Source organism: Notothenia rossii (genome assembly GCF_949606895.1).
Source record: "Notothenia rossii genome assembly, chromosome: 10".
In the NCBI taxonomy this organism is placed as follows: domain Eukaryota; kingdom Metazoa; phylum Chordata; class Actinopteri; order Perciformes; family Nototheniidae; genus Notothenia; species Notothenia rossii.
Genome location: NC_136908.1, coordinates 60,451,612 through 60,479,588, shown reverse-complemented (window position 1 = coordinate 60,479,588; position 27,977 = coordinate 60,451,612). Strand labels below are relative to the sequence as shown.

At 41.5% G+C, this 27,977-nt stretch overlaps 1 protein-coding gene across 1 annotated transcript; it reads right to left on the bottom strand.

Annotated features, from left to right (window-relative positions):
- Nucleotides 1-66: 66 nt before the first annotated feature.
- podxl (podocalyxin-like) lies at nucleotides 67-27,977 on the bottom strand. Its single transcript, XM_079656578.1, has 8 exons — nucleotides 27,568-27,977; nucleotides 8,023-8,715; nucleotides 4,998-5,236; nucleotides 4,616-4,639; nucleotides 3,162-3,294; nucleotides 3,024-3,067; nucleotides 2,812-2,931; nucleotides 67-823 (listed from the first exon to the last, which is right to left on the bottom strand). Exons 1-8 carry the CDS (start codon nucleotides 27,608-27,610, stop codon nucleotides 629-631), a joined length of 1,491 nt encoding a protein of 496 aa, XP_079512704.1. The 5' UTR covers nucleotides 27,611-27,977; the 3' UTR covers nucleotides 67-628.

The window sequence follows — 27,977 nt, the reverse complement described above, 5'->3', positions numbered from 1 at the left end:
AAGGTTGGTCAGCTGCGTCAGAGGGCGAAGGAGGACAGGGCAAATTATTCCCCAACAAGGGTCACGTATCACGAAAAAAAAATACACTAAACTATAAACCCATCTGGCTAAGTAGTGTCTTTAGACATCTGTCTCTTATGATTGGTGCACCGGTGCCAACACACATTAGTGGATATTTACCAGGATGCTTTGCAGTATCCTGAAGTCATCTATATCTAAGTTGGTAGCTCTCGAGATGAACTTAAGCATCTCCTGACTCTTTTTCCCTCTCTTAAAATAACATTAAAACACTTTATTTACAGTGGCATGTGTACAAAGGCACAATCCTCTTGTAGTTTTGAGCTATTTCTGAATGAGTAATGATGTAGAAAGTCCCTTATTTATATAAAATATCCGGATTGGGCACAACAGTGATTTAATTGACTTGATGATTGATTTTGTATCCTTTTTGTTTTGCTCACTACAGTAAAAAAATATATAACAGACGGACTTCATTACAATTGGGTTGTTCTACAGTCTTCAGAACAGAAATGTCTTCTCTACAGGGACAGCATTCCCAGTATGTAGGGAAAAGGTCGGCATGGAGCAGGAAGTGTGGATAGTTTTGTTTGTTTTTGTTCCTTCGTCTCTACAGGTGAGTGTCCTCCTCGCCGGCGATGTCCTCCTTCAGCAGGTTGTCTATGGGGACGATCCAGCTGTCGTTGAACTCTCCGCTCAGCGTCATCTTCTTCTCCTGCATCTCCGGATGAATCTCCATCACCTCCAGCGTCGGGTTATCGTGGTATCCGTTCTCCACCGTGTGCAACTCCTCCGTCAGGTGCTGCTGTAGAGATCAAAGAGGAAGAAGTCTTCAAAAAAAAGCTGTGTATAATTACTTTAAATAAGTGTAAAGTCCATGTATTGACATTTCTACCTTTCAGAGTTGCATTTAATTTAGTTTTCATGAAAAAACCTGCTTTTTAAGAAAGTATGTAAAGAATAACATCAGATTCAAATGTTATCAGCTGATTGAATGAGCGTTGTTATCAGTCTTTTAGGTTTAAAGGGGCATCTTATAGCTACTATTAGGGTCTGAAGGCCGTTAATATCTATTCACGTGGTTGATCAGAAATACAAGAAGACAACGTTAACCTCTTATGGACATAGTAATCATGATAGTGGCACTGGAGGAAATGATGTGCAGTGGTATTTAAAGTCCATATAGGGAGAAGGTGATTGGGCTTTTTTGGGTCAAACAGACTTACACCTGTTAATGTCCTGTTTGTAACCAAAACTAAAAGCATCAAGGTATTTTACATTACTGACCTTGCGTACGAAAATGATATACCGTCCCCATCCATAATCTTTTCCTAAACCCTAAAGTGTTTGCGTAGTTTCCAGTCACAACATTAATAGTGGCTGTTTTTTTCCATCTTGAGCACCAGATGTGTATTGTTTACAGCTGATAATGGGTTAACAATAATAACTCATGGTATGGGTGAGTGTGCAGTTGGCTCCACGTTTTCTAACATGTTTAGTGACTCTACTCATGTGACCTCAGCATGGATAAACAAAATATATAATAGGCGCTTTCACACCGGAGTACTTTTCCCAGTATAGTTCCGATATACTTCCAAAAATGTGCGTTCACACCAACAAAAATCCGTAACTAGAACTTAGTTCATGAGAACCTTTTCACCCCCTGGTAGAGAGCAGGCACTTTCATGGGAGAAAAAGGTTCCCATTTCTGATTGGCTGGGCGAATTGCAAACCACGCCCCATAAAACTCAACAAAAAATTGTGAAGCCGCCATTTTTTTATTATTTTTATTACTAGCATTAGCATTAGACCAGCGCACCAATGCAGAGAGACTAATTTATGGCAACACAAAAGAAAACATGGGAGCGTTGGAGTGATGAGGAGGTGTCGGCGTTCTTGCGATTTACTCGGAAGGCTTCAGTAGAAGCTACTGGGAGTCCTAAAGGAGGGACTTGCCAACCCTCCCGATTTTTGCGGGAGACTCCCGATTTCATTGCCCTCTCCCGGTTTCCTCCCGGGATCCTATTTCTCCCGCATTTCTCCCGATTTCTGACACAATCTGATTTACTCACGACTGTTTCCACTCGGACTTTAATACAGCTACACCATTGTTTGGTTTCCATGGTAGCGCGTCTCTTTAGTAGCGCGCGCAACTGAAAGTCTGAGAGGGTGAGGCAGATATTCACAGAAAACAGAACAAGAATCGACAACTACTCTACCCTCTGCTCACAGCTTTCCTGTAAAAAACAGGTCCAGCCCACACATATGCTCCATCAAGGACGGTGCTACAGGCAGGGGCGCCGCCAGGGATTTTGGGCCCCATGAAAAGATATCACATTGGTTAATTTAACATTTTTTTCTTAACGTTCTAAAATAGTTTGGGCCCCGTCAGTCACGGGCCCTTAGAATCGTCCTAACTTTTCACCCCCTTACGGCGCCCCTGGCTACAGGCAGCACTTACAATAAGCATGTTAATGTTAATCGAACAGCTCCGGCGATCAAGTTGGCAAGTACTGGATAGTAAAGAGGAACATTTAGTTTTACCTCCAGAAGGCAGGCCTCTGAAGGGTCATCCCCAAAAGAAAAAAAGAGTAAAGAAGTCTCTCTTCTGTACGTAGCACTTAGAAAGGTTTGCCTTACATGTAAGCAAATACAGAAGCAAATCATGTGGTCCGGCTCGTAGATAGATAATGTACCTGCAGGATTTAATGGTTGAATGCACTTTTTTTGAGTCTCATTGAATAAAAATATCGGCTTTATGTTATTGAATGTAATGAAACTTGCTCCACCTACCTGGTTCTCGTTGTACGGCTTGCGACGGCGTGACTTACAAACGGCGAGGATGAGGATCATGACGAGCAGAGCTCCACAGGACGCCAGGATGGCTATCAGAGTTTTGTTATCTGTTGGTTTCTGCAAGTAGAAATACAGATAATTACTTATTTTTACAATGATACACTTTGAACTACTCGTCCTGCAATTATCAGCAAAATATGAACCCCTACCTTGGTGATGTCTTCATAGTACTGGTTTGCAAGTTTTGTAATCACTGTAAGACAGATTTTCAGTATGGATTAGAAATCAGTTTACATTTAATCTGACCTGACAAATGTGAATGTTCTTATAGGAGGAAGTTGCTTTACCTATGCCGGTTATCTTCACATCGTCGAACTGTAATCTGTTGTTTTTGTGGTGCCATTTCAGCGTGCAGTTTCCATCTTGCAAGTTCACCATCAGCCACTTGCACACCTGCACCAGTTCTTTTTCCTCGTGATTCTGAAGGTAAAATGATACGTCTGTAAACTTCTCTGTACACAGTCCCATATTTCATTTGCACGTGTTTTCGGAGCTCATGTCATCGCTAAGCCTGACCATACAGACAGTTTGGGCAGGAAGGTCAAAGGTGACAGTTGAGGTCATATCTTCATGTGTGGAGTATTTCTGGTGTGTTATGGGACAGCGCAGCTGCATAAGCAGGCAGAGAGAGAGGGTGAGTATATAAAAGAGAGAGGTGTGGGAACGAAGGAAATCAGTGAAAGGCAGGAAGGGTTCCCACTAAGACACTTTTTCCACCCAGTGACTGGAATCTTTTTATATCGAGCATCACTGCTTCCTGTTCTGTCCAGGAGCCTCAGCAGAGGAAATAAACATGTTTCTTTCCACAACGCTTTGAACATTTTAGTGTGTTAACTTTATTATAATAAGATAAGATTTAGAGAATGGAAACGATGCATTGTTGGTGTGTTAGCAGGAGGGCAGGGTTATAGAAAGGAGACACATGCTAGTACTCCTTCCACCCTTCTTAATTAAGCTGTATAAAAACATAAAGGTCATTTTTTGACTTTAAATGAACAAAACAAAGAGTCTACATTAGCTCCGTGAGGCTGTTCAATGGGGCTTAAAGCTAAATGCTAACGTTAGCATGCTAAAATGCCCAAGTGAAACTTAGTTTTTCATTCACCATGTTGTTTGACTGTTAACAATCTTATTATGAAATCGTATGGCAGTGCATAATTTCCTTATTACGATATGAATACATTTCAATACAAATACATGCAGCAAATACATGAAAAAAGCCATAGCACCCTAACAAGCTAACGTTAGCATGCTAACATGCTCACATTGACGTGTGTTAAACGTCTGGTGTTTACACGGTCATGTTCGCCATGCTGTATGACGGTTAACAATTTAAGGCACAGTATATCAGTGCATCATTTAACTGTAATGTTTTCTTACTTTAACGTTTAACACAAGTCAGTAAGCCTACATGTAGGCTATCTGCAATTAATGTAAAAGCTTCCGCATCCTAAAAGGACTTTATGCCACTTTATTCAGAAAGAAAACATGTCTTATTGTTCCTGCAGGATGTCGCAGTATTGTTGTTCATCTCTGAAGTGAATGAACACTTTGGGGAGTTAATGTCAGTGAAGAAAGCAGTGGAAAGGGTGTGGGCCTACTCCCATGAACAAGACAATAGCAGAGGCCTGAAGAGAGTTAGAGCAGGAACTGTGTTTATTATCACATGTATTGTTTGCGGGAATAGAAACAGTCTGATGCCTGTAACAGATTGAAAACTCAAAATAAAGCTAAATCTTACCTCGTGTCCTTTGTTGAGCGAATACTGTAAGAAAAAAGTCGGAAAAATAAGTGCGTCAGTCAAAATGTTTGCTGTAGTTTGTGAATGTGCTCCATCTCAGAATGAGAATCCGTTTTATTACTCGAGTAGTGTCACACATACAAGGAATTTGCCTTGATGTAAATGGTAAATATTCATGTTATTTTTTATATTATTTATCATTTAGAATTGTTAATAACTAGATTTGCACATACAGCGAACCCCAACAATAGACACAGAAAGAAGAATACCATTTATTTGTATAGAAAGGAGTGACAAATTGTACATTTTTAAGAAACTGAGTACAGTAAAATAAAATATCACAAATACTATATCTGCTCCACTTTGTTGCATCATGTCTTACCAAAAACATCTTTGCTGTAGCTGCTGCCGTGGTGGTGGCGGTGATGAGATGGTGGTTTGCGGGGGATGTGGTTGTAGCTGCAGGCGGGATCTTCTCCGTCAGGGTGGAGGAGGCCCTGGTGGTGCCTGTGTTTCCTGGTAAAGATGTGGCCTTGGATGATGATGATGATGATGATGATAATGATGATGATGATGTCGTCCCTTCATGGCTTGTAGCCGTCCCTGTAGTTTTACCAGCACCTTCAACCAGGAACAATATGCAACAGTTAACATAATGTCCCTGTTAGAGCCATTTACCTTTCATATGGTTTGAATGTTTGTCTTATTAATATAAGGCTTTAGAGTAATCTCTTAACTATTTTTTTTGTGAGTCACAATACGCTTTAAAATATGTTAATTTAAGCCTTACTTATTTGCTGTCAAATGTGCGCTGTCAGGTATGACGTGCATGTCTTTATGCCTAGGCTATAGTGCAGGACAATGGGACACAGCTGAGTTTGTGATTAGACGGGAAGTGCTATAGTCTTTTCAGTTTTTACCATATTCTTTTTGTTCTTTTTTGATATGGATAACTTTGAGTTACTTTGAAGCGAGGAAGTTTGTCTTCATGTTTGTATGCCGCCTTGATCCGAGAATAAATCTGATGTGATTCAACGCTCCAACGATCTCCGCAAAGTTTGTTTGAAAGCGCATCATAACCCATAACCCCGATAAAGGAAAGTGGATATTAAATGTAGAAATGGATTTAAACACCACGACAGTCCCCTTCTGTCATGTCAGTGTCATCTTGAAACTGACTTGACCTCATACTTTAATTTGGTTCATTTATAGAAGTAAGGTCAATCTGTGTTATGTATTTATTTATTCATATATAATATTTGATTTAGGTTAATGAACTGCACATACAAGACTTTGCCAGTTTTCACAATCCCTCAACATGCTTTTACATTGATAAACAAGTCAGCTACTCACACACTCATTCATACAGAGGCAGAGGCTGACATATAACCTGCACATGGAGACTACACACACACACTCACACACACACAAAAAAACACACCCACACACACTGTTGGCTATGACATCGGGAGTTCTGGTTTAGTATCTAAGGACACTTCAACACAATATGTTGACTGCATGGGCTAAGGATCAAACCAACAACCTTTAAAGAGTCCTCTCCTGCTGATGTTCAGGTGTATATCAGTATGTAGTGTCTCTACTTTAAAGAGTCCTCTCCTGCTGATGTTCAGGTGTATATCAGTATGTAGTGTCTCTACTTTAAAGAGTCCTCTCCTGCTGATGTTCAGGTGTATATCAGCATGTAGCGTCTCTACTTTAAAGAGTCCTCTCCTGCTGATGTTCAGGTGTATATCAGTATGTAGTGTCCCTCTCTTTAAAGAGTCTTCTCCTGCTGATGTTCAGGTGTATATCAGTATGTAGTGTCTCTACTTTAAAGAGTCCTCTCTTGCTGATGTTAAGGTGTATATCAGTATGTAGTGTCCCTCTCTTTAAAGAGTCCTCTCCTGCTGATGTTCAGGTGTATATCAGTATGTAGTGTCCCTCTCTTTAAAGAGTCCTCTCCTGCTGATGTTCAGGTGTATATCAGTATGTAGTGTCTCTACTTTAAAGAGTCCTCTCCTGCTGATGTTCAGGTGTATATCAGTATGTAGTGTCCCTCTCTTTAAAGAGTCCTCTCCTGCTGATGTTCAGGTGTATATCAGTATGTAGTGTCTCTACTTTAAAGAGTCTTCTCCTGCTGATGTTCAGGTGTATATCAGTATGTAGGGTCTCTACTTTAAAGAGTCCTCTCCTGCTGATGTTCAGGTGTATATCAGCATGTAGCGTCTCTACTTTAAAGAGTCCTCTCCTGCTGATGTTCAGGTGTATATCAGTATGTAGTGTCCCTCTCTTTAAAGAGTCCTCTCCTGCTGATGTTCAGGTGTATATCAGTATGTAGTGTCTCTACTTTAAAGAGTCCTCTCCTGCTGATGTTAAGGTGTATATCAGTATGTAGTGTCCCTCTCTTTAAAGAGTCCTCTCCTGCTGATGTTCAGGTGTATATCAGCATGTAGCGTCTCTACTTTAAAGAGTCCTCTCCTGCTGATGTTCAGGTGTATATCAGTATGTAGTGTCCCTCTCTTTAAAGAGTCTTCTCCTGCTGATGTTCAGGTGTATATCAGTATGTAGTGTCTCTACTTTAAAGAGTCCTCTCTTGCTGATGTTAAGGTGTATATCAGTATGTAGTGTCCCTCTCTTTAAAGAGTCCTCTCCTGCTGATGTTCAGGTGTATATCAGTATGTAGTGTCCCTCTCTTTAAAGAGTCCTCTCCTGCTGATGTTCAGGTGTATATCAGTATGTAGTGTCTCTACTTTAAAGAGTCCTCTCCTGCTGATGTTCAGGTGTATATCAGTATGTAGTGTCCCTCTCTTTAAAGAGTCCTCTCCTGCTGATGTTCAGGTGTATATCAGTATGTAGTGTCTCTACTTTAAAGAGTCTTCTCCTGCTGATGTTCAGGTGTATATCAGTATGTAGGGTCTCTACTTTAAAGAGTCCTCTCCTGCTGATGTTCAGGTGTGCAGCACCTCTTTTCACTCTGTCTGAAACCACCACTGATTGGTTTCAACCGCTTAGAGATGTCCCGCCCCTTACCCTATCACATACAATGTGTTGGAGCGCTAGCCAATAGAAGCACAAGTGTTACATAGTAATGTCACTTTGTTCCAGACATTTGGGTGTATATTTTACTTTAGCCTTTGCACACCATTTACATGCACAAAAACCTATATAACACACTACGGGAAAGAAGAATTAAGGCGTCGTTAATGTGTCATATTTAGAAGACATAAACCAGGTGAATTTTCCAAAAAAGAACAATTAGATGAAATAAACCCCCCTCAGCAAACAGTGCCTCAGCGCTCTTCACGTGCAATGTGTTGGAGCGCTATAGCCAATAGAAGCGCAAGTGTTACATATTGAAGTTCAGGAAGTAAACAAAGCACTACAGGAGGTGTTCAGTGAAAACTTACCGACTTTGTCGCTGGTGGTGAAGGTGCTGTGAGTCGTGGCCCGCTGGCCCGTCGACGTGGACATCGTCAAGACTTTTGCAATCTCGGTTGTCCCCGGGTTTTTGGAAGGAGTAACAGGAGTTGGAGTCCCGGAGGTTTTACTGGCTTCAGTTACTGCTGGGGTGGTGGTCCCTGCTGTGATGGTGGTGGCTGAGGCCACAGTGGTTGGTGCTGGTGGTTGTGATGTGACAGTTGGTGCTTGTGGTGGGTTGTGGTTTGGCTTGTCTGTAAGTTTGGATCCAGCAGTCGTCACACTGGCTGCAGTAGTTGGTTTTACAGTCATTGGTGCCTGCGTAGAGTTGGTTTGGGATACAGCAGTCGTCACATCGGCTGCAGTAGTTGTTTTTTCAGTCGTTGTTGCCTGCGTAGAGTTGGGTTTGGATCCATCCTTCGTCACGTTGGCTGCAGTAGTTGTTTTTTCAGTCATTGTTGCCTGCGTAGAGTTGGTTTGGGATACAACAGTCGTCACATTGGTTGCAGTAGTTGGTTTTTCAGTCGTTGGTGCCTGCGTAGAGTTGGTGGCTCCAGTTGTGCCATCAGCAGTATTGTTATTGGCAGTAGTAGCCACCGTCACAGATAGTTTAACTGTAGTTGGCCCGGGCAATGTCACAGGAGTGGTAGAGATATTTGCACACACGCTGTTGAATAGGAAGCCTAAAGGGGAGGAACAAACATGATTGTTAGCGGTTGCTGCTAAAAGAGATCAATGTGGTGAATATCTGCATTTCTTAAGCTAAACACGACATTGACACGATTTCACATCACAAAGTTGGTATTAATATATTGTTTGATTACACATGCAGCAGACATGGAGCATTAGCATTCATTTAGAATAATTTGTAATATATTTATAGTAGTTTATAACCTTTTTAAATAGATGTAAGAGCTTCGGTTTGTGGAAATCGTGATCATGTTCACACTGTTTTGGCTTTTTATAGGGAACATATTGGCTTGCTTGCGTTTTAACTTGGTTAGATCTACCTTATAAATGTAAGTCCAATATCCTCTCTTTCCAACCAACTCCTATTGCGTTGTCTTTAGCTGCTCCATTTTTCACTATTTTCCCCAGCTAGTTTGGGGTGTACTACGTTTTTTGTTTGAGCTGCAGATGGAAACAAACCAAAAGAAAGGCCATGAAACTGAACCAGTAAAGTACACATTGTGAAACTAGAACAATGAGCGGACAAATGCTTTCTGTAGTGCTGAAGAAACTGTCAAATTGGTTTATAATTATCTGTGGGTTCATCACTACAAGCACCACTTTCATACTTTACACAAATAATATAAAAACACTGATTAGTGCAGCTTAAATGTACAATAATGTCCTTTTATGAATCAAATGTCCAGCTGGTGGAGCACTGTAAACTAGGTGGAGAACTACTCCTGGATTTCCTGTGGTTCAGCTGTAAGCTTCAGCGCTCTCTTCATATTCTTCTTCTGTTTCTCTATTAATAGTGACGAGGACAGGATGCTGCTCACAATAAACTTGGAAGTACCACACCCTCCGATTTGGAGAGTCTCGTAAACAACCCCCGCCCGACTCCAGGTCCAGAAAACAATGGCTTCCCCTCCCCTGCATGACCTCCTCCACCCTCCTGCTAAACATCAACAGTGAAGCTGAGCGTCAGCCGGCGACGCATGACCTGACACGTAGCCGGTTCAAGTGACAAGGATTATATATTGTTTCCTCAGAGGAACACTGTGTTGTTTTTGTTGTTTTTTTTAAATTTAGTTTTGGATCACATTTCAACTTCAGTGTACATATACTAGTTATAGTTTTACAGAGTGGTCCGTTTCTTGACAAAACAACAACAATAAGCAGGGGTGCACACAACTTTCTCAGTGAGGTACTCAGATGAGTACCTGGAGTCAGTGTTTGGTACTCCAACTTCCGGCTGCCCTCAAAGTTCCCATGAAGCCCTCTGTATCGCGAATGTCAGCGGGTGGGGGTGCTAGTGGAGTATGATGAAGCCCTCTGTATCGCGAATGTCAACGGGGGGGGGGAGGGGGGTAGTAGTAGAGTGCAGAGCTTCGTGACCAAAGAGCGTGTGAACGTTGTGATCAGCTGTTTTAGCGCAGTGCTGCTGTACAGGCCGACATTAACAGCAGCCCTGTCTGTGCACACGGAGACCGGCTCCGTCGTCCGATGATCTAACCGCCATCTGGAAAAGCTTCACATATACATCGGTACGCAAATGCGCTTTGTGACACAAGTGACGGTACGCATTTCAGATTGTTGCCGCGCATGCGTACCTGCGTACCAATATGTGCACCCCTGACAATAAGCACACAAGAACATGGGGTGTTTTTTTTCCAATATAACACATTGACAGTATACAGTAGAATAGATGATTAAATAAAAAATTCAAACAGTTAAACAAAAGAAGGGCGTTTCGGGGTAATACGCGCTTTCCATTTCTCCCAAATGTCCTCAAATGTAAGTTCCTTGAGCCTCATAGAGACGGTTACCATTTCCATTACAAAGATTTCATAAATGATATCGTACCAATCATCTATAGATGGACTGTTTGGTTTGAGCCATTTCTTTGTGATTGCTTTCCTCGCAGCTACACTCCCAAATAAGTATTTTGTTTTAATATTTGTGGATGTTGAGTGCAGAAAACCGAAGAAGAGTTTGTCCAAATTAAAATACATTTTTGTTCCAAATGATAATTTCTTTATAAGCCTTATGCCAAAAAGTATTTACTATTGGGCCGTCACACACTGTGTTGTTTTAACGTGTTGGATCCTCCTTTTTTTAAACCACAACTCTAAAGGGTTGTGATTGTAATGGAAATCTATTTTGAGATAAAGACGTCACACTTTAATTCTTGTTCCCTTTTCATTTCAGAATCAGAATTGAAGTTTACAACTACAAGGATTTTGCTTTGGTGTATTTTGGTGCAAACATATAAGTTGTGAAGGTCAGAAATATAACTATTATAAAAAGAATAAACTATTTAGCATTAAAGAATAACAAAGACAAGTATTTACACCACATTTCAATATACGAATGAAACTAAAACACAAAAAAACGTGATGCCTCCATGACTGAAACACACATTAATGATAATAATATATAATAATCAGAATGTTAGTAGTTTAGGATCACCTATTTAAAGCTGCTTTCTTTGCAATGCGTTTCGAGTCAAGATAAATAACATTAATAGTTTGTGGAGATCTATGCCAAAGAATAATTGTTTCATACATGTCTTAATATTTCTTACAGATTTGAAGATTTGAACACAAGTTCTTCAGACTTCACATAAATAAACATTTTAGCCAAAATTCCCACAGCATGTGAACGCAGCACCAGTGTCAGGAGTTAGTAGATAAGAGTCTGTTCTGGTCAAGTGGATGCTGTCTCTTTAAAAACACACACGCACACGCACACGCACACACCTCTTATCGGTTGTAAAGACTGTTACTGAGAAAGAAATCTGTCGAAGCCCTCGGAGGACAGAGGACTCCTCTGATTCAGCCGAGGGTTCATATCTACAGTACATGATTTCCTCACTCCTCTGAGTGTTACAATAAGAGTCTGTCACCTCCTAAGCTGCATGGCACTGACGTTATTAACACTCACACAGGAGGAGAAGACCCTGAACCTGTTCTGTTTGTAAGGGAACATAACTAGGAGTCAGTGATGGAAAAAGTATTCAGATTCTTAAGCAAACGTACGAATACCACACTGTAAAAATACTACATTTCCAGTAAAGGTACTGCATCAAGATGGTACTTAAGCAAAAATATATAAGTACGATTAGAAGAAAAAAAACGTACTTAGGGGTAGAAGTACTTATTGCAATCTACACATTTAAGAAGCTGGAACAGCAAAATGTTTTTAAATATAATGTTGGATGGTTTAATCTGTTCCAAATAATCATATTTCAAAAGTTTTTCTAAGTTCTTTCGATGTCAAAATCAGATTTTTTTTTTGTGACCAGTGAATAAGTCTGTAAAAATAAATGTAGTGGAGTAAAAAGTACACAATTGGTTTCCAAAATGTAGTGGAGAAGAAGCATAAAGGAGTCTAAAATGAAAGTGAAGTACAAGCACCTCACTTATTTACTCTCCACCACTGCTAGGAGTTGCTTGTTGAAATCTGCTGGGTTTACTTTTTATTATCAGTATTGAAAATGAACGCAGCAAAGCAACAACCATGCGCTTATATTTTTATAAAGATTGATTATATAGGTAGATTTTTCCCTGATCAATACAACTGGCAACATTTTCAACAATGACGGGAAGTTTGACGGGCACAGAGGATGAAGTTCAGTGTGTTTTTCCAAAGATGATGAAAGATGAGTAACTATATGACAGCATTTAAAAAGATGTAATGGAAAGCAATAAGTCACTGTCTCTCCCCCCCCCCCCAGGTGTGTGTGTCTGGTTTTCTGACCCCGCTGACCCGAGCTGTCACTGACGCGTCTGTTTCTCAACCAGCAGCACCGCATAATTCCTGCTGCTATCAGTACCAGCGCTGTTTTTACCTCACCCCCTCATTCCTCACCACGCAACACACACACACACACACACACACACACACACACACACACACACACACACACACACACACACACACACACACACACACACACACACACACAGACATTTGCAGTGCCTCCCTCTCAATTCAACGTACATCACAATACATGTAATAACTCACTCTTATCAGAATAAGCAAACAATGTTTCCTTAATCCCTTTTAGCTGCACTACATCAAATGTTACCTAACACTTTTTTTTAAATGAGGCAAACGTTTCCAGGCATTTCTTAGGAGTTGACCTCTTCTACGGTTATGGCTAGAAAGAATCCGTCTTGTGTAAAACTCTCGCGAGAGATTGGCTGAATGTCACATGGCTGAATGTTTACGTTTGGCAGGCAGCCTTTCAGTTACGATCGTTAACATCAGTGGGCCACAGCAAATGATGATGAGAAGCTAAACTATCTATTAATTATGTCAATTACAGGGAGTGTGATTGTTGAAATAGGGTGTTAGCGGTCTTGCTGGTGTTCAAAGAAGAATGACAACACTGTAGATCACCAACACTATGGTTTATTTTTCATTCACAGGCAAGTCAACGTTGTCGCAGTAAAAGTCCCAAGATAGCTCCTGGTGCAATAAAATGTTCCCTTGCAGTGTTTTACTATTATTATATCTGATGTTTCTCTATTAATATTGCTGCTGCATTCATGTGTATGTCGCATCATGTTACTGCTGTAGATGTGTTTCCGAGCCGCTCCGATTACAACGAGAGTTACAACGAGAACGTGACGTCATATTTACACTAGACGGATCCTTTCTAGCCATAACCCTCTTCTACCCCCTGACTTGTACTGACCTGTCGGATGGGGAGAGCGCCTCCACTCGCACATTTCATTTTGTATACCACCGCATCTTTTGTGTAATTAAATGCTGTTAACTTTGATAAGCTTCCCTTGACTCTTTTCAGTCTCTCCTGCCTTCAGGGTTCTAGAATTGCTTTCAGCGTCTAGCAGCTAAAGTGTCAGAAATGTTTTCTTAGGGGATGTTGGAAACTAAAACATATCTGCGTATACATGTGGCTTTGTATGACACCTAAAACAACAGTTTGCTTTACAACTTGCCAACGTCAACTTTTAATATAAGAAATTGGTGGGCATTTATGACGTTAGTAGCAACAGTAGAATGGAAGTAAAGGGGATAGAGAGACAGGGAATTACATGCAACAGTTTGTGTATCTATAAATAATCTATAAATAGCATTTAAATGAATAAAATCAAATATATTACACGCAGCTCATTGTATCCTGGCTTTGTAAAAATCCTCTCTGACCGTGACCTTTTTGACCTCAGTCTGCTCACTCCCTCCTTCTGTGTGACTGTTTCTGAAACACAACGTACATGTTGCGGATCAGATATAAATATCATAAAGAATTAATTGTCCTTTTGTCTTGTCTCATGGCGTGCCCTGCCGTGACTGAGGCTCAGACAGCAGAGTGTGAGAATCGACCTGCTGTCCTTTCCCTGATTCTCTGTTGTCTTGCTTGGCTCACTTCAGTGACAGGAAATACTTGCGTTGACTCGTCTGACTATTGTTACACAAAGTGGACTGGAGTTGGTTTTCTGCCAGCTGTTTTCACCTCGAGTTAAGGACACTATCGTCAGTGTCATCGGGGAAGTCTATCGTTAGCAATTGACCTAAAAACTACCAACAGTAAGTCATACAATGCAAGACTTTGAAGGCATTTCATGAACTCTTAAATTAGCCTCCACAGAAAACAGAGAGTTAGAAAACACACACACACACACACACACACACACACACACACACACACACACACACACACACACACACGCGCTCACAGTGACTCCCTCTCAATTTAACGCACATTACAATACATGTAATAACTCACTCATCAGATTTAGCAAAAAAAGGTTTCCTTAATCTCCTTTAAATGCAATACTTTTAAAGCTCACCTATTGAGCTAAATCCTCTTCTCCATGTCTCTTCTACATCAACATGTGTCCCCTCTTCTTCATGTCTCTTCCACATCAACATGTGTCCCCTCTTCTCCATGTCTCTTCTACATCAACATGTGTCCAATCTTCTTCATGTCTCTTCCACATCAACATGTGTCCCCTCTTCTTCATGTCTCTTCTACATCAACATGTGTCCCCTCTTCTCCATGTCTCTTCTACATCAACATGTGTCCCCTCTTCTTCATGTCTCTTCCACATCAACATGTGTCCCCTCTTCTTCATGTCTCTTCTACATCAACATGTGTCCCCTCTTCTTCATGTCTCTTCTACATCAACATGTGTCCCCTCTTCTCCATGTCTCTTCTACATCAACATGTGTCCCCTCTTCTTCATGTCTCTTCCACATCAACATGTGTCCCCTCTTCTTCATGTCTCTTCTACATCAACATGTCCCCCTCTTCTCCATTTCTCTTCCACATCAACATGTGTCCCCTCTTCTCTATGTCTCTTCTACATCAACATGTGTCCCCTCTTCTTCATGTCTCTTCCACATCAACATGTGTCCCCTCTTCTTCATGTCTCTTCTACATCGACATGTGTCCCCTCTTCTTCATGTCTCTTCTACATCAACATGTGTCCCCTCTTCTTCATGTATCTTCTACATCAACATGTGTCCCCTCTTCTTCATGTCTCTTCTACATCGACATGTGTCCCCTCTTCATGTCTCTTCTACATCAACATGTGTCCCCTCTTCTTCACGTCTCTTCTACATCGACATGTGTTCCCTCTTATTCATGTCTCTTCTACATCAACATGTGTCCCCTCTTCTTCACGTCTCTTCTACATCGACATGTGTCCCCTCTTCTTCATGTCTTTTCCACATCAACATGTGTCCCCTCTTATTCATGTCTCTTCTACATCAACATGTGTCCCCTCTGTGGAAAGAGACTCTGAAAGTTTCAGGAACAAAGATTCTCTCTCTTTTTGTCCTGATCTATTTCTATAAAAACCTGTCTGAAAATGAGCTGATCAGATTTTTCCACTTTATGATGTCATAACGATGTTTTGGCTTGTGTAACCATTAGCCAATCAGCAACCAAGGTAACCCTCTCCCCCCCTTATCACCTGAATCTCCTCCTAGAGCACCATTGTGTTCTTTTTAACCAAATGTCTCTCAGAGGGGCGTGGGGAGGGGCTCCTTATTTTTCATCTAAAGTAACGGCCCGTCCACATACAGGCATCGAAAAATGCTTTCAACGCTTCGCCCATTCACTTGAATGGGGTGACGTAGAAGATTTTTAATCTTCGCCGAACTGCATTGTGGGGAGCATGGCATGGCTTTGCAAGCATCACGAGCATCTATCAGCCAATCAAATCCTGTGTATGCAAATCCCGCCAGTGCAAGCGCTAGCCAATCAAACCGCGTGCAAGCTGGGAGAGCCAGACCGCGCTTAATTTCCTCATTTTCCAAACGAGATATTACGGTAGCAAATCACCCGGTTCTTTACGACCAGAACTATTTACCGGGATACAAACCGGAGGAACCAGGCATGGAGGGAGGTGGCAGAGACAGTGGGTGAAACTGGTAGGTTTTTCGCCTGTTTGGAGAGTTTATATCCAGTTTACTTCGTTTTAACATTGCTATTGCTTTGTATGTCGGGGGTGGGAGATTCATGTGATTGGTTGTTGGTCGCGTTGCTCGCAAAAAATTGCCAAGCTTCAGACACGCCCAGCTTCAAGATTTTGTGATGCCTGTAGTGTAGACGGGCCGTAACAGACAGAGAATCAACACTTTGGTAACAGGGCTGAAACAGAGGGGATTATGGGTAATGCTGCAATGATCTGTTTGGTGTTTCAGCCAATCAGAGACAGGTTCTGGATATATCTGAGACCTGTGATATATTGATGAAAAACAGTATAATAGGGGACTTTTTAGGTATTTCATAAAATCATAAATTAGCCTCCACAGAAATGTAGCAGAAAGAACATCCCAAGTGTCCCTCCTCAGTGACCCGGCCTTTGAAGATGCTCCTTAGTGGATCTGTGGAGCGCGACTGTGTTTAGCTGCTTTCACTGAGACTAAGTGGAGGTCCAGAGGAGGTCAAAGGAGGTCAGAGGGGGGTCTCTGTCTCCCTGAACCCTCCCTACGGGGGGTCGCTTGTTCAGTGTGAGAACCGCCATCCGTACGCATTGACCGAGTGGATAAAAGGGTGGAGACTGGATGAATCTCCTTCTCCTTCCTGACCGCCACATTGCTAATAAATGCCCCGAGGGACAAGACCCCACACAGACTGGGGAGAGGAGGACAGAGGGGACGCTTTTATTGCCTGAGCAAATGCTATCAGTGGTGAGAGTTGACAAAGTCCCGGCTCACAGACATTGTTTTGGCTCATCTCAGGGTGAGGGCAGTTAAGTCCACGAACTTAAGGATACTGTACAATCACACATAGCGCCAGAGAGGGCAAGAGTAAACACATCCTTTACTCAAGTAGAAGTACAGATACTCGTGTTTAAAAATACTCTGGTAAAAGTAGAAGTACTGACTAAACTTCTTCACTCAAGTAAAAGTAAAGAACTTTGAAATGTACTTCAGTAAAAAGTACCCATAACTAGCAGCTGTTTTAAAGAGTACCTGACCTCCCTTTATATTAATAGAACAATAATGTCATTGTTAGCTAATGAATGTTTCCATGGTGACCAACAACAAATATATTTTGGGCTATGCAACTAACTCCATCTGAAAATATCTACATGCAGTATCATAAAAACTACTTTTGGTGGACAAAATAACACAAACACCTGCAGGCATTACTTTCTGAGTATTTACCTCATTAGTATTTCATTAGGCAGTCAGACGGTCATGTTCGTGAAGTTTAATGGTGTGTGTGTGTGTGTGTGTGTGTGTGTGTGTGTGTGTGTGTGTGTGTGTGTGTGTGTGTGTGTGTGTGTGTGTGTGAGAGAGTGTGTGAGCCCGTGTGAGCCCGAGCCCATTATCCAGCCAGTGATTGCCGCTTGCCAGACCCCCTGACTGTAACTCAGGATTGGTGTGTGTCGGAGCGTGAACATGCTCTGTGAGTAAATAAATAAATGTAGCTGTCGCTCTAAAGCGGCCGTGGGACAAAGGGGCCCGTTAGCTTTCTGACAGCCCACACAAAGACCCTCTGGCCCCCACGTGCGGCCATGCAGGAGCTACTCCCTCACTGCCAGGCTTTAGTCTACTCACCAGCATTGTGAACGTGGATATGTTGAGTACCCCAAAGTTTTATGAGATAAATATATAGTACGGGTCCCCAGAACATAGAAACTGCCGGATGCTAACTCGCATATGTTGGGCAATTTGCACGATTAGCATACGTTGTGTTAATTAGCTTATGTAGACAATATACATTATATTTGCTACTGGAAATTTGTATTTGTATTTCCACTAACCCTACTTCAGAAATATTTTGGAGTGTTTATTTCAAGTGTCTTCATTTCTCTTCTGTACATTGCCTTGTTTTTTATGCTGCTGCAACACAAACATTTCCCAAATTGGGATCAATAAAGTACTTTACTGCTATTTATCTATGAACAAAAAATTGCTTGGACGATTATGGTGTGTTTTCCAAGGTACATTGAGGATATTGAATCAATTTCTGACATGTTATGGATAAAGAATGGCAGTTTTGAGACCCCTAAAACCTTAAAAAGGACGCAAAACTCATCAAAACCAGCCCACTTGGCGTACAAATATTGACACTTTCTGGTTAAAACTGCCATGATTGATCCATGTTCTGACATGTGACTAGTTATTGAAACAGATTACAATTTAAAAGTAAACCTCCCAACCCATCCTCGTCCCATTGAAAGGCGAAATCCAGCCCTCAACTGGTGGTGTGTGGGGGAGGGGAGGGGAAAGCTGTGAATGTTAAAACACTCGGTGGGAATAAAAGAGAGACAAGTGAAAGGGAGGAGAGAAGAAAGGAGGGGGTGAGAGGAGAGAAAGTGAAGAGGGGTCTGAGACACCGTTAATCTAACGGCCACATGGAAATGACCGACCACACACACACACACACACACACACACACACACACACACACACACACACACACACACACACACACACACACACACACACACACACACACACACACACACACACACACACACACACACACACATTAGCACCCTTGCATACATTATCTACAAACAACACACTCCCAGTCCTTGGAGACCAGACTGGTATGTGTGTTTATACGAGCTGTCGGGGTGCGCTGATGGTAAAAGTTCAATGTTAAACCATTCCCCCCCCATACACGCACACACACACACACACACACACACACACACACACACACACACACACACACACACACACACACACACACACACACACACACACACACACACACACACACATAATTATCATATTAATTAATTAATAAAATATAAGAATCATTATGAACACTAATATATTAAATATTAAATATTTATATGATGTATTCTGGAGTCCAATACAATTCACTGACCATGTTTTCTACATATGAACATGCACTGAAAAAACTGAAACAGTGACTTTAATTAAATTAAGTATTATGTCCACAGATTGTCTACTGTTGTTTATTGCTTTCAACTAACCTGATACAGTTATGTGACATTTGTTGACATAATACTGAATTTAATTAAAGTCAGCTTTTCAGTGTTTTCAGAGTAACTTCATACGTCATGTAGAAACAAGCTTCACCAAGATGTTTCTCCACCATCTTCTTTAAGAATATTTTCAAATCTTAAATTATTCATATTTTTGTGAATTATTGAATCGGGATGAATTACTTCACATGCAAACACTTTAAAATGCATTTCTTTAAATAAATGATCGCCTTTTTTCTGCTGTGTTCTCAAGCTAATAAAGCCGCAGCAGTTTTCTGTTTTCCTAAAACCCGAGGAGTGAGGGGAGTTCACACAAAGTGATGAGGCAGAAGAAAAGAGTGCTGAGGAGCGTGAGATGAAGGGAGGAGAGGAATGAGGAGGCTGTCCATGACGGTACCAGACACAGGCCTGATTAATGGACACCTGGTTGTGCAGCGTGGCATGCTGGGTAAAGAAAGGGAGTGCGAGGTTACATTAGAGGTGAAGGCGAGGGAATCTTTATCAGGACAGTGATGAAACGCTTGGCTTTAGAGGGTCCTCCCCGATGGAAACTTCCACATGCCACCCGTGCCTGGCCTTTAAAAACATAAAAATGCATCTGGTTGAAACACACGGTTCATAAAAAGGCTGCTTCAGATCTTCAGAAACTCCAGGGAGGTCAGAAGTGAGAGGGGAAACATCCAGGGGGTTGAAACAGAACAAGGAACGACTGGGAATCACAGGTATCTTTGCAAAGTGTTTTTCCTCTACATCAGGGGTGTCAAATTCAATTTCATCTCGCCACATCAGCATTATGGTTGCACTCAAAGGGCCGGTTGTAACTTTAAGACTATATAAAAATACATAAATATTGAATATATATAAAATAATGTATTATATTACCTTATTGCCTCTGCATTGGATTATTATCTGATAATTAACTACGTCTGAAAGCAGAAGTCTAGGGCAAATAATTGCAAGTCTCTTCAGTGAGAAGGTCACAAAATGATTTTAAAAGAAAAGCCAAATTCTGGAAAAACAAAAAAAAAGAAGTGACATTTTGAAATAAAAATCGAATTCTGAGAACAAAAGTCAAATTTGAGATGCATTGTGGGATATGTAGTTTATGGGCAACGTGCTTCTGTAAAGTAGCATGTAACGGTATAATAAACATATTATATTCTTTGCAAGCTCTTGTGGGCCGCATAAAATTAGGTCGCGGGCCGGATTTGGCCCCCGGGCCTTGAGTTTGACACCCCTGCAAGTGAGTCTTTTTTGTTATGCAACTGCTTTTTCCACTTTGCTAAGGACTGCTATATTTCCCTAAATCTCCTCAGCCTGTTTCTCCACCAGGATTTGGATGAAAAGCCTCGAGGCCGTCTCCTGCCGCCACGCCCTGCTTGGGAACTGGGATGTTGATATAGTTTTTTTCCCTCATCTATTGTTCTCGCATGTACGCCAGCCAGCGCAGACACCAGCCCAGAGAGCCAAGCCTGCTGTTATCTTGTAGGAAGCGGACAAGTCGTGAACCTGCAAAACGCAGCAGAAAGACGGTCTGCGTCGGGGGAGGAAGTCCTGGAGACGACTGATAACTGAGGATGCTGCTGCCTCCTTCCTGGTGTCCTGGTTCCTCTTGAACTATTTTAACACTGACTGACTTCACTCTCTAGCATCTGAAGACTCCCTTCAGCAGCTTCTATCGATGATGTTCAGGCGTATATCAGTGTGTAGTGTCTCCACTTTAAAGAGTCCTCTCATGCTGATGTTCAGGTGTATATCAGTATGTAGTGTCTCTACTTTAAAGAGTCCTCTCCTGCTGATGTTCAGGTGTATATCAGTATGTAGTGTCTCTACTTTAAAGAGTCCTCTCCTGCTGATGATCAGGTGTATATCAGTATGTAGTGTCTCTACTTTAAAGAGTCCTCTCCTGCTGATGATCAGGTGTATATCAGTATGTAGAGTCTCTACTTTAAAGAGTCCTCTCCTGCTGATGTTCAGGTGTATATCAGTATGTAGTGTCTCTACTTTAAAGAGTCCTCTCCTGCTGATGTTCAGGTGTATATCAGTATGTAGTGTCTCTACTTTAAAGAGTCCTATCCTGCTGATGTTCAGGTGTATATCAGTATGTAGTGTCTCTACTTTAAAGAGTCCTCTCCTGCTGATGATCAGGTGTATATCAGTATGTAGTGTCTCTACTTTAAAGAGTCCTCTCCTGCTGATGTTCAGGTGTACATCAGTATGTAGTGTCTCTACTTTAAAGAGTCCTCTCCTGCTGATGTTCAGGTGTATATCAGTATGTAGTGTCTCTACTTTAAAGAGTCCTCTCCTGCTGATGTTCAGGTGTACATCAGTATGTAGTGTCTCTACTTTAAAGAGTCCTCTCCTGCTGATGATCAGGTGTATATCAGTATGTAGAGTCTCTACTTTAAAGAGTCCTCTCCTGCTGATGATCAGGTGTATATCAGTATGTAGAGTCTCTACTTTAAAGAGTCCTCTCCTGCTGATGTTCAGGTGTATATCAGTATGTAGTGTCTCTACTTTAAAGAGTCCTCTCCTGCTGATGTTCAGGTGTACATCAGTATGTAGTGTCTCTACTTTAAAGAGTCCTCTCCTGCTGATGTTCAGGTGTATATCAGTATGTAGTGTCTCTACTTTAAAGAGTCCTCTCCTGCTGATGTTCAGGTGTATATCAGTATGTAGTGTCTCTACTTTAAAGAGTCCTCTCCTGCTGATGTTCAGGTGTATATCAGTATGTAGTGTCTCTACTTTAAAGAGTCATCTGCTGCTGATGTTCAGGTGTATATCAGTGTGTAGTGTCTCTACTTTAAAGAGTCCTCTCCTGCTGATGTTCAGGTGTATATCAGTATGTAGTGTCTCTACTTTAAAGAGTCCTCTCCTGCTGATGTTCAGGTGTATATCAGTATGTAATGTCTCTACTTTAAAGAGTCCTCTCCTGCTGATGTTCAGGTGTATATCAGTATGTAGTTTCTCTACTTTAAAGAGTCCTCTCCTGCTGATGTTCAGGTGTATATCAGTATGTAGTGTCTCTACTTTAAAGAGTCCTCTCCTGCTGATGTTCAGGTGTATATCAGTATGTAGTTTCTCTACTTTAAAGAGTCCTCTCCTGCTGATGTTCAGGTGTATATCAGTATGTAGTGTCTCTACTTTAAAGAGTCCTTTCTTGCTGATGTTCAGGTGTATATCAGTATGTAGTGTCTCTACTTTAAAGAGTCCTCTCCTGCGGATGATCAGGTGTATATCAGTATGTAGTGTCTCTACTTTAAAGAGTCCTCTCCTGCTGATGTTCAGGTGTATATCAGTATGTAGTGTCTCTACTTTAAAGAGTCCTCTCCTGCTGATGTTCAGGTGTATATCAGTATGTAGTGTCTCTACTTTAAAGAGTCCTCTCCTGCTGATGTTCAGGTGTATATCAGTATGTAGTGTCTCTACTTTAAAGAGTCCTCTCCTGCTGATGTTCAGGTGTATATCAGTATGTAGTGTATCTACTTTAAAGAGTCCTCTCCTGCTGATGTTCAGGTGTATATCAGTATGTAGTGTCTCTACTTTAAAGAGTCCTCTCCTGCTGATGTTCAGGTGTATATCAGTGTGTAGTGTCTCTACTTTAAAGAGTCCTCTCCTGCTGATGTTCAGGTGTATATCAGTATGTAGTGTATCTACTTTAAAGAGTCCTCTCCTGCTGATGTTCAGGTGTATATCAGTATGTAGTGTATCTACTTTAAAGAGTCCTCTCCTGCTGATGTTCAGGTGTATATCAGTGTGTAGTGTCTCTACTTTAAAGAGTCCTCTCCTGCTGATGTTCAGGTGTATATCAGTATGTAGTGTATCTACTTTAAAGAGTCCTCTCCTGCTGATGTTCAGGTGTATATCAGTATGTAGTGTCTCTACTTTAAAGAGTCCTCTCCTGCTGATGTTCAGGTGTATATCAGTATGTAGTGTATCCACTTTAAAGAGTCCTCTCCTGCTGATGTTCAGGTGTATATCAGTATGTAGTGTCTCTACTTTAAAGAGTCCTCTCCTGCTGATGTTCAGGTGTATATCAGTGTGTAGTGTCTCTACTTTAAAGAGTCCTCTCCTGCTGATGATCAGGTGTATATCAGTATGTAGTGTCTCTACTGGGACATGTCTCCAGGCTTTAATGTTCAAAAAGCTCTTTATTCTTCTCATACTGCCTGTGCTGCAGCACCTCTTTTCACCCTCTGTCTGAAACCAGAGCCCAGTCTGCTCTGATTGGTTGACTGGCCGGCTCTGTTGTGATTGGTCAACTGCTTAGAGATGTCCCACCCCTTAGCCTATCACGTACAATGTGTTGGAACGCTAGCCAATAGAAGCACGGGTGTTACATAGTGATGTCACTACAGTATGTTAAGGAAATAAACAAAGGGAAACTCCCTCTGGGGGGAAATGTGGGATTTTAAGTCTCTGCAGACCATTTACATGCACTGAAAGCTATATAACACACTACAGGAAAGGAGTAGTTTGTCATTTTCGGTAATATTCTACCACTGTTGTACGAGAAACCTTGTTGAGTAATTCTCAAATGAACAGTAGGCAAGGCAAGGCAAGGCAAGGCACTTTTCAACACAATGCAATTCAAAGTGCTTTACAAAAAATAAAATACATTAAAAAGAAAAGTTAATAAAATAAACATTAAAAGAAAAAATACATTGATAAAAGTTACAGTGCAGTTTAAGATGTGAATAGTTCAATTAAAAGCAGCGACAAAAAGAAAAGTCTTCAGCCTGGATTTAAAAGTAGTACGTTGCAGCGGACCTGCAGGTTTCTGGGAGTTTGTTCCTGATATTTGGAGCATAATAACTGAACGCTGCTTCTCCATGTTTAGTTCTGACTCTGGGGACAGAAAGCTGACCAGTCCCTGAAGACCTGGGAGATCTGGATGGTTCATCATTTAGCAGGAGGTCAGAAATGTATTTAGGGCCTAAACCATTCGAAGCTTATTGGTCATTCTATAGATAAGATAAGGCAAAAAAAATAAAAACGAAATTGTGGTTTACTGTAACAACAGCCGGCAGACTTTTCCCCGGCTGGGCGCAGTGACTTCCTGAAATCTTGTCATCACCGTGACGACCACATGTAATTTCAGGAAGTCGCTGCGCCCATACAGTAAGGAGAAACAAATCCTAAAGACCTGTGGAGAACAGGATCCAAGATGAGGTCATTCTGAGTCATTTCAGGGGGTTTGTGGCGCTCGGGGAAAAATGTATTCACGTTTTTAAAAGCTGGTTATTTTTTGAATATATGGTGTACGGGGAAAACAATGATCCTGGAGGTTAAATTGAGTGGCTTTTACCATAAGTTTGTACATTTCTGTGGTCTCTTTTGCACATTTGCTGTAAAGTAATCAAGTTACAAATACAGAATCATACCTTTATTAGTCCCACAGGGGGGGGATATTAAATTAGAGGCTTACTTAATAGTGTTAACAGCTTGTTAGTAGTCTAATTGGGCTATATTGTTAAGGAAATCCTCCCAAACTATGAAATCCCTGAAGATCCTGAAGCTAAGTCTTTTAAAAAGTGATCAGATATAATACAACTACATCTAAATGACTCACTAAGATGTCAAAGTGTACAAAAAGGCTTCTCGATTACACTCTAGTAAATGTTCACTTCACAGCGAGGTTCTCCCCCCTCTTTGTGATAACACTGGTTAACACACCGACACAGATGCACGTTCACACGCTCCAAAAAGTGTCAGGCTTTTATTTGTTTTTTAAAGGATAAAGTGCTGACTTGAGTTTAGAAGAAGTGTCACATGTTTTCTTTTTCTCATACTCCCCAAATAAAAGCCCCCCGTCTGAATCCACATATTGTAAAGAGAGCGGCAGGTGCATAATTAAAGAAAAACACTTTCCTCGCCTCTCAGACTGGAGGGGGGGGGCACTTCATTATTCAGGCTGCTTGTGTTGTGTGTGTGTGTGTGTGTGTGTGTGTGTGTGTGTGTGTGTGTGTGTGTGTGTGTGTGTGTGTGTGTGTGTGTGTGTGTGTGTGTGTGTGTGTGTGTGTGTGTGTGTGTGTGTGTGTGTGTGTGTGTGTGTGTGTGTGTGTGTGTGTGTGTGTGTGTGTGTGTGTGAGAGAGTGTGAGAGAGAGTGAGAGCGAGAGAGAGAGAGCGTGTGTGTGAGAGAGAGTGTGAGCGAGAGAGAGAGCGAGAGAGAGAGAGTGTGTGTGTGTGTGTGTGTGTGTGTGTGTGTGTGTGTGTGTGTGTGTGTGTGTGTGTGTGTGTGTGTGAGAGAGAGAGCGAGAGAGAGAGAGCGTGTGTGTGTGAGAGAGAGTGTGAGCGAGAGAGAGAGCGAGAGAGAGAGAGAGAGAGAGAGTGTGTGTGTGTGTGTGTGTGTGTGTGTGTGTGTGTGTGTGTGTGTGAGTGTGTGTGAGAGAGAGAGCGAGAGAGAGAGCGAGAGAGAGAGAGCGTGTGTGTGTGAGAGAGAGTGTGAGCGAGAGAGAGAGCGAGAGAGAGAGAGAGAGAGAGAGAGAGAGTGTGTGTGTGTGTGTGTGTGTGTGTGTGTGTGTGTGTGTGTGTGTGAGAGAGTGTGAGAGAGAGAGAGCGAGAGAGAGAATGTGTGTGTGTGTGTGTGAGAGAGTGTGTGTGTGTGTGTGTGTGTGTGTGTGTGTGTGTGTGTGTGTGTGTGTGTGTGTGTGTGTGTGTGTGTGTGTGTGTGTGTGTGTGTGTGTGTGTGTGTGTGTGTGTGTGTGTGTGTGTGTGTGTGTGTGTGTGTGTGTGTGTGTGTGTGTGTTTTGGAGGGAGAACGCTTGAAGATGGTGGGAGTTGGAGGGGCAGATGTTTTACTTTCTATCACCGTCCCATAAACACTTTCGGCGGTAAGCTTCCCAGACTTGCTCAGAAACACAGAAGAAGAAAAAACGAACAGCACGGCTCAACGCAGACGAATGAGTGCACAAAGAAGCAAGACGGAGACAAAAAGCCGTGGTTGCAGCACGTTTCAAGTTTGGCATCAACTGAGGCTTTTTGTCGTCTATTGGCTTCTAAGAGCCTGAATGTGTCCACACGTTGATAACACATTCTTGCATTAAACACCCATCTGTTGATTATACTAGACTTCGTATGCATTTCAACTGGGATGCGAGTCAAATTTCAGACTTCATCTAACCATTAAAGTGATATCGTACCGTATCTTATCCTAAAATTGTCAAAATATGTTTGTATGTCATGTGGAAAGTATGAGCACAAACTTTTTTAACAATATGTTTTCATCTCTATGTGACACACGCCTAGATATCAATATCAAAATCCAGTTTTTTAAATAGTCAACGATCAGGACTGGTTATACTCACACACTGTGCACTAAATCCACAGTTAAAGTTAACTACTGATCTAAATGTAATCAGGGACCTGGATACAAACTATTATTTGTGCAGTCATTGAAACTGACCAACACTTCAAACACAATCTCATCAAGCAACGTTTTAAAGCGTTCTTATAGTGTAATTTAAATATCGTTTGACACGGGAAAAGGCGGGACATATTACAGTAAACTCAGAAAATAATGTATGTGACAGATATACTGTAGTTGCGAGACACTTTGATGAGGGTTCAAAACACTTTATAATCTAATCAAATGCAAAGTCATATATTTAAGCAGTGATTTTGTAAGATTGGGTCATCAAATGAAGATATCGGAAATACTGCATATTTGAATTTGCAGGGCTCTAAAACCCCTTCGAATAATCCAGTCCTGAAGCAACTCAGACGGGTCACAGCCCCCCAAACACTCTCTGAACATCAAGAGCGTAACAATTCAATTCGCTCCACCAGCTACATGATGCTTACACTGAACGAGTATAAATCCAACAACATGATACAGAAACACAGCTATGAAACTGCCATGATAACAGAGATGAAAGGTAACTAAGTATTTGTAGTCAAGTACACAATTATCAGCTATGATATACGTGGCGTTTTTCAAATGTCATGCTCCTTAATTTTCCTTCACTACAAGAATTAGGATTATACTACAGAGTCATAACATAATGCATTGTTCACAATACAAATCTGGCAACATAATATTCAATATCAATATCATTTGTCTGTTCTGTATTTGTTATACTGATGTTGTACTTTTTTAAGATTTCTATATGTAATGCTTGACTTTAATAAATGTTAAGAGTACTTCTACTGTTGCTACAGAGGCTACATTATAAACAGTGTTGAAAGACTTATTTGTACTGAAATACTTTTTAAAATACATAACTTTTACTCTTACTGGAATACATTAAGTGTGTGTGCACCTGTTGCTGTGTCTAACGGCTGCTTGCTCTCTTCTGTGTAATGTCCTAACATCCTATAGTATCTCCCAGAGTACGAATACTACAGAAATCACACAGAAAACGCACCCTAACTCCACAGGTGAACGTGCACTTTAAAATATTTGTACTCACTGAGAGAAAGCAGCAGCCACGTGATCCTCATCGCTGCCCGCATGCTGTTGCTGTCCACTTTTCTCCTGATGTAGAGATCCTTACCAACGGTCCTCACTAAACCCGACGAGTCTGAGTCCTGTCACGCCTTTCTCCTTCTATTTCTATCTCAAGTAAAAAGATCTCACCAGGCGTATTGTTCACTTTTTTCTTCTTCCCTTAAACTGAAAGCCAAGAATGCTTTTGTGTGTGTCTCTGCTGCTTCTTTCTCTGAGCAGAGCTGGAGATTTGGGGGTAGAGTGTGTGTGTTAGTGAGTGTGTGTGTGTCTCCCTCTCCCTCTCTCACTGGTCTGATGCTGAGTTAAAGAGCTGTGTGTGTGTGCACTGCCTCCCTTATCATGAGGAACCAGGGGCAGAGCCAGTCCTCTCCA